This window comes from Lipotes vexillifer, unplaced genomic scaffold, assembly GCF_000442215.2.
Source record: "Lipotes vexillifer unplaced genomic scaffold, Lipotes_vexillifer_v1.1 scaffold1115, whole genome shotgun sequence".
NCBI lineage: Eukaryota > Metazoa > Chordata > Mammalia > Artiodactyla > Lipotidae > Lipotes > Lipotes vexillifer.
This window is the reverse complement of record NW_006792080.1, coordinates 308,729-315,739: the sequence shown is the minus strand read 5'-3', so window position 1 is coordinate 315,739 and position 7,011 is coordinate 308,729. Positions and strand designations below refer to the sequence as shown.

The 7,011-nt window shown below is 56.7% G+C and overlaps 1 protein-coding gene across 1 annotated transcript in view; it reads left to right on the top strand.

The window, feature by feature from the left end:
* Positions 1-2,427, top strand: part of ZXDC (ZXD family zinc finger C) — a gene marked incomplete at its 5' end in the record, with an annotated part of 16,249 nt that extends 13,822 nt beyond the window's left edge. The window contains 2 exons of the mRNA XM_007465290.1: positions 1,739-1,880; positions 2,370-2,427. Coding sequence (XP_007465352.1) covers positions 1,739-1,880; positions 2,370-2,427 — 200 coding nt within the window. The remainder of the gene's footprint in view (positions 1-1,738; positions 1,881-2,369) is intronic.
* Positions 2,428-7,011: the final 4,584 nt, after the last annotated feature.

Sequence of the window (7,011 nt, the reverse complement as noted above, 5' to 3'; positions counted from 1 at the left end):
GTGGGGTGGGGCGGGGAGCTTCAGAGATGGCGGTAGCAGGTGGTGGTGGCGTCCACGAGGGTACAGTTGGTGAGGGGCCGGGGCCTCAGCTCCGTGGAAGTGGAGCTGCTCTGGGGCGGCACCTGTAGAGACAGTTTTGTTTTCGTAATATTTCAGCGTTATCTTTTTAAAAACAAGGACACTTAAGAACACGCCAGGCACTGTCATCACCTCTTTAGGAGTTAGCCGTATGTGTTTCCTTAAAGTCAGTATCGAGCCAGCGTTCCCATTTTCAGTCGTTTCAGATGCCCTGAATGCTTTTATACCTGTTTATTCTAATCACCCAAGTAAGGCCTGTATTTCCTGTTGGTTGTTGCATGTCTGGGGTCTCTTTCACACTCGTAGCCCCGCCCGTGTGTGCGTGTGTGTGCTGGAGGCTGGGCAGTTTGCCCCGTCAGGTTGGCGGGTCTCACGCTTCAGGGTAACAGGTCACTCTGTCTCCGTGTTTCCTGTAAACCAGGCGCTCTGGCTGGAGGCCTTGCTCTGACTCGACTTAGAGTCTGTGGGGCCCTTGATGGCCAGCCCAGCCGCGGACGCCCAGGGTCTGGACTGTTCATCATCAGGCTGCAGGAGGATGTTGCTGTCTTTCCCATTTTAAGCTGGAAAACTTCTGCTCATACAGGAAAGTCAGCAGAAATGTATAAATTTTTCTCTTAATCAGTTTTCAAAATAATGAGCTAACTGGTTTCTTTGCATCCTCCAGGGGTGGTCAGGGTACTTTATACGCTCATTGACTGTCGACTTTCAAGGGAAATAGAAATCTGGAACCTGTCCAGTATGCAGCCTTCACGTGTGGCTGAAGGCGGGAGAGGAGTTTCTTCTTGGGGTGTGTAGGCTCGCCTTTGCCCCGCCTGACCTGGGAAGCCCTCTTGTGTCCCGTAACAGCCAGGAGGCAGAGGAAGATAAATAGAGAGCCGCAGCCCCTTTTCCAGAGCCCTGTTGCCCCCGACCCTTTACTTTGGTGGCATTTTGGACTTGCAGAAACACGCTTCCATGTGTGTCGTCCCCAGTTGTGGTGCCCTTCACCCAAACCTCCCCCGTGTGGACGTGTTCCGAGATCATGTGTGTCCACAAAGCTGGGGAAGGACCGGGGCCATGGGCCACCGCTGGGCTCAGTCCTCACGTGCACGTGACGGTCCCCTAGGGCCCTCTTCTGCCCAGGGTCCTGGGTCAGCCCCTCGGCCTCTTCCTCTGTGTCTGGTCCTCGACCTTGCAGATGCTCCTGTCGAGATGCTGGCTCTTCAGTCCAGGGCGTCACTCCCTTCGGGTCTGTCTGGTGCTTTCTCTTGATTGGACCAAGGTAGTGTGTTTTGGGGGGCCCAAAGTGAGGTGCCCTTGTCCCTGCATCTTGTCGGGGTCCATGCAGTAAACTTATTGGGGCAAAGCTGACATTGGCCCCTTGGTTGAGGTGGGGTCTGCTGTGTCCTCCATGGTGAAGTTTCTGCTTTTCCCTTTTAGTGATAAGTGTCTGTTTTGAGGTGGCTACTGTGGGCTGGAGTGCAGACCTGCAGGATTACCGCACTCTCACACCTCCAGCAAGTGTGAGGGTCCCTGTGACTCTCTGGGTTCACGAATTCTCTAGAAGGGCTCAGAATAATTACGGATTGTCGCAGCAAAGGGACACACGGTACAGTTGGCTGCAGGCAGAGGACACTCCCAGCGAAGCTACCAGCCACCCTGTCCCTGGCGCTGTGGTCAGTGCTGACGGCCCCACCCCCTCCGGAGGCCGAGCGGCTGCCACCCCGAGTCTCATTGTCAGACTGTCTGAAGGGGCCTGTCTGCCAGATGGCGCGTTCCAGGGGCCTCGAGACTCCTTCCCGGGGGCTGGGCCACGGGGCAAGGTTAGCCCGGTCCCACGCTGCGCTAGGTCTGTTCTCCTTATCCGCCCGCTTGTTCCGCGTGTGAGGACAGCTTGGCCTGTGCTGTCATTACTGTGGTGGTCTAACGGTGATTTTCCATTTCCCTCCTCCTGTGCGTGTATTCATTAGACTTTTCTGGAAGGAAGAGTTGTTCCTTCCCTCCCCTTATCAGTGCAGTCAGTTATATCAGTACAGGCTCAAAGACGTTGACTTTATCCTTCAGCGTAATATCGTTAGTGCTGGGTTATAATCGATACTACCGGTGTTTATTTGGCTGCTCGAATGTTCCACCTTTGGCCGCTGGCAGCTCTTTTGGTTGGATTCTTATGCCCTCCTGCCAGGCCCCATCATGGTTCTTGCGGGGCACTTCCCTCACTTGTTGGCACCACCAGGCCCAGCCCTGGAGCAGCCGCTTCTCAGGGCGCCCGTTCCCACGCTGGGTGCGGGTTGCGCCGCTGCCTGTTGCCCCAGGGCGCTGCTGCCTCGGGACGCCCGGCGGGCGTGCTGGGAAGCAGATTCAAACACGTGAGCCCACGCTGCTGTGCTTCGGATTCAGAGCGTGTTGCGTTTTGGGGTGGGAGTGTGGCACACACGTTCTGTATTTCTCACCACGCCTAGTTCTGGTGTTGGCTTTTCAGTGAAACGCATTCGCTTAAGTGAGTCGGTAAGACTGGAAAGTGTCTTTACGTGCTTTCAGGTTGCGTGTTGCTGCTACGTTATTTTGGCACCAAACTTGGGAGAAACCTGGGTTCGGGGACTTCCTGGGTTTCGGGATGTGGTGTAATAGGTCCAAGAGCAGAGAAGCTGCAGCAGCAGGACTGCTGGTGGAGTCAGGTCGTGTAAGCACGGTGGCTTCGCAGCGTCGCCGCGGTTTAGTGCAGCGCGCCCGTTGGTTCTTAGGGAATGCGTACTCTGAACGATTTGAAAAGTGGACGTAGGGTCTAAAATCCAAGACTGTTCCCATTGGGTTGCTGTTGAGTGCTGAGGTTCCCCCCTCAAACTGAGAATATCTTCTCAACGTAAAAGAGAAACTTTTAGTCTTGAAGCTGACAGTTAGCAAAATAAGCTTTAAAAAAAAAATGTACCCAACTTCAGAACTGTGAACGGGTGTGCACTTTCTGCTCTTTAAGGGCAGGGAACGGAGGAAAGCATGGTGCCCACTGGAGGACGTATAACCAGCAGAACACACACGTCTGTGTGACAGTGAAAACGTAAATGAGTGGGACTCCCCCACTGTTTTGACTGAGACAGAAAGCAAAACCCCAACCACACGATGTCCAGAAGAGACATATTGTGGATGGGAGTATTTAGAAGGTTAAAATTAAGACAAGATAAAGCAAAACAAAAAGCAAAAGTTGCAAAGCAGGGGTTAATACTAATATCAGAAGCATAGAATTCAAAGAAAAACAATTGGGGCAGAGAAGCTTTGCCTGTTTTGAGTTGCTGTTCACACATAATCAACAGTCTTACCGTGACTTGTGACCGTTTGTATGAATGTTTATGTGAAAACTTTCAGTAGCGAACAGCAGTGTGAAGTGAACACAGATGGACCCCAGGAGAAGCGGATAAAAACCTAGCAGTGTGGGAATTTGTTAATTTAATTATTTGCAGAGCAAGCAGAAAAAATAAAGATGCAAAATATGTTTACAGTGGGATTAGTAAAGTTGTAATAGATTCTACTCCATGACAGTGGAATATTTATATTAATTAAACAACAAATTAGGCGTCAGGAAAACCATAGCAAAGTCTAGGAAAAAACAGCTTGGTAGTACATGTTTTTGACCGTGATGTGGTAAAACACAGTAATAATCGCTTGGAAAACAAAATAAAAGTTAGTAAAAACTCTTGGGTGAAAGAAGAAATAGGACCTGGTTAGAGACTTCCAGTAGGAGCAGGTGGCCGGGTGGCAGCGTGAACTTGAGCAGGCAGTCTCTTGGGCCCCAGCCTTCTCTGTAAAACAGGCAGAAGAGCACCTGCTGGGGGTTCCCGAGGGGCTGAGGGTTCCCTAGGGGCTGGGGGTTCCCAGGGGGCTGGGGGTTCCCGAGGGGCTGGGGGTTCCCAGGGGGCTGAGGGTTCCCTAGGGGCTGGGGGTTCCCGAGGGGCTGAGGGTTCTCTAGGGGCTGGGGGTTCCCTGGGGGCTGGGGGTTCCCGAGGGGCTGGGGGTTCCCAGGGGGCTGAGGGTTCCCTAGGGGCTGGGGGTTCCCGAGGGGCTGAGGGTTCTCTAGGGGCTGGGGGTTCCCTGGGGGCTGGGGGTTCCCGAGGGGCTGGGGGTTCCCAGGGGGCTGAGGGTTCCCTAGGGACTGGGGGTTCCCGAGGGGCTGAGGGTTCCCTAGGGGCTGGGGGTTCCCCAGGGGCTGAGGGTTCCCTAGGGGCTGGGGGTTCCCAGGGGGCTGAGGGTTCCCCAGGGGCTGGGGGTTCCTGAGGGGCTGCGCTGGGCTGAGGCAGTGCAGTGCCTGCAGCCCTGGCAGGTTGGCGATGATGGTTCTGTGTGGGAGGGGCGGGTGTGCCGAGCAGGGCGCCTTCCTCTTGAACAAGGAGGAGGGGCTGAGTCTTTCGAGACGGAAGCAGAACAGACTAAGATGAGTCAGAAATCCTGATTTTGACACTTAAGTGTGAAAACCTACTCAGATTTTTAAAAAAATCTGTGTGGGCCAAACAGAGCAGCCTCAAGTGGGTACAGCTCCTGGGCTGCCATTTGCTACATCTGTCTGAGCAGTTTTACAAAGGATAAAGGGGAAGCGTAAGTGAATTCTACAGATTGAGTGGAAAGTAAGTAGAAATCCTCTATACTACGTGATTATAAGTTTGGAGTCCTTGCAACAAGATGCGTGGTTTTCCAAGAAGACAGAAATCATCATTACTCAGAAACCAGGGTTTGGACGCCGTGGATGGAGTGGAGTGAGTGTTTCGGGGCTGAGCCGTGGGCGGGTCTGCTCCTGGTGGAGGCGCGGTCAGTGCCCTGCTGAGGGACCGTGGGAACGGGAATCGCCCATGGCCTGGGCGTCTCCAAGATGGTGACTTCTGAAAATAGAACACCGCTGCCCAGAAAACACACTTGGGGTTCGGCAGCGCGTTTGGTCTGCTGTCCCCCAGCGGGTTAGGGAGCCTGACGTGATTGCGGTAGGAAGTCTGCTACTCAGGTCTCACAGGGAAGGGTCCCTGAGGAACGGTACTGTCTTCTCAACAGATCCTCTCTTCATTCTAAAAATTGGTTTCTGTTCCTGATGGAAATAGGAATGGAAGGAAGGTTCTGTAGCCAGAAGCCAACCCCACCCTAACGGTGGGTCACCAAAGGCGTCCTGCTTGGACTCACCGCCGTCGTCCCCTCATGTCAGTGTTGTCCCCGAGCTTCTGGCCCTTGAAGTAAACTGAGAGGAATGAGCGAGACCTGCAGGGAGGGTATAGACGGTGACTCAGAGAAGAGAACCCGAAGGATCCCCAGAAAGTGATGGGGCTGAGGTGTTGCCCAAGTGCCCCGTTTCGGCCGCAGGAGTGCCCTTTGTGGCCGCAGCTTGGAGGAAGGGCAGTGGGGAAGGCGCCTGTCACAAGGAGGATATTTGCCAGGTGGGTGGGACCTGAAAGGGGGGGGCACAGAGACGCTGCCGGGAGGAGGCTCTTGCGATCACAGTAATCAAGGAACACAGTAAGTCAGGAGGGGTGTGGGCATCACGAGGAGCTGGCCCACGATGCTTTGCAGGCTCGCGTAGGGCAGAGGCCCCGTGTGGGCATACGCGGGTGAAGGGCAGTCCTGGTGAGGCCCGGGTCCGGAGGGTGCGCTCAGCACGGGCCCTTTGTCCAGAGCAGCTGGCTGGGAGCGTTTTGGAAACGAGCTCGGAGCCAGCAGGAGGCCAGGCCGCTGGGGCCTCTGGGTCACTGTCAGACCTGGGCTCCTGTGAGAGCGTGATTAGAAGCGGGATGTGGTATTTTCTAAAGGATTCTTCCACCTGTCCTTGTGAAAGTAAGCCATAGGGACACGGCGCAGGCAAGGAGAGCAGGGGCTTCTTGGGGTCCCCCACCGAGGTCAGCATGGTGCCGGTGCGGGTGACCCGGGCCGGCGGGGCTGGGCCGCTGAGCACACGTTCTGACAAGCGGCAAGGGCAGCTCTGTCCGTTCCGTGAGTGCGTGAGGGCCTCGGGGGACCCTGCGACCCAGGCAGGACGCAGAGTGGGCGGGGGCGTGGGGCTGGAGAGCGTGCAGGGAAGGCTGTGGGTCTCCCCGGGCACTCACGGTTCATGCTCACCGACCGTCCGTGCGGCCGTGGGAGCAGATTAAGGAGAGCAGCGGGCAGGGCCGTGTGTGCTTCAGGCCCCGGCTTTGCGGTTGAGCGGAGGACTCCTGTCCGCGTAGACCGCCCCCTCCACCGGCTTGGGCCTGGCTGGCCGTGCGCCCGGCAGGCCTGCGCAGTGCACGGCCCTGGCTCGCTCTTTGGGTCCGTCCACCTTTCTGGGTGGGTCCTCACCTTGCCCTTCCTAGTGGGCCCAGCTTGGCCTTCCCGTCCTGGGAGGAAGGCAGGAGGAGGGGACCAGGACCTCGCTCGCACTGTGTTCCCTGGCCCATTCCTGCGGGGCGGCCCTGCCGTGGTTCTGGCCCTGTGTGCTGTCCCCCTCCTGGACTTTGGGGCGGCAGTGCCCTCCTGAGGTGCTGCCCAGGAGCTGTGCCTTAGTGCACCGTCACCACGTCCCTGTTGCCTGCATGGAGCCCCTCTGGGTGCCACACCACAGCGTCCCTGCGTGCCACTGGGCCCCGACCGACCCCTGGCGAGAAGCACCTCTAAGGGGCAGTGATGTTGTGGCTGCTTCTGTGACCGCAGACCTCGCTGAGGGCCCCTCGGCCCCTTGGTGTTGGCAGGGTGCCCCTGCTCCCTCATCAGCGCATGTGGGTGTGGGCTCGTCTGTACATCCCTGGAAACACACACGTCTGTACTTGGCGCACGGCCAGCAGCGTGAGCTTTGGCACACGGGTGCCCCGTCCCGCCCGGTGTCCCACAGAGTTCCTCGTAGACGAGGGCTGGTCCTGTGCCCTGCGTCCTGGGCTCCCCCCACCCCGTTCCCTCTCCACGTCCTCATGGCAGCCTGAGGCGTGGCTACTGATGCCCCATTTTCTGAGTAGGAAC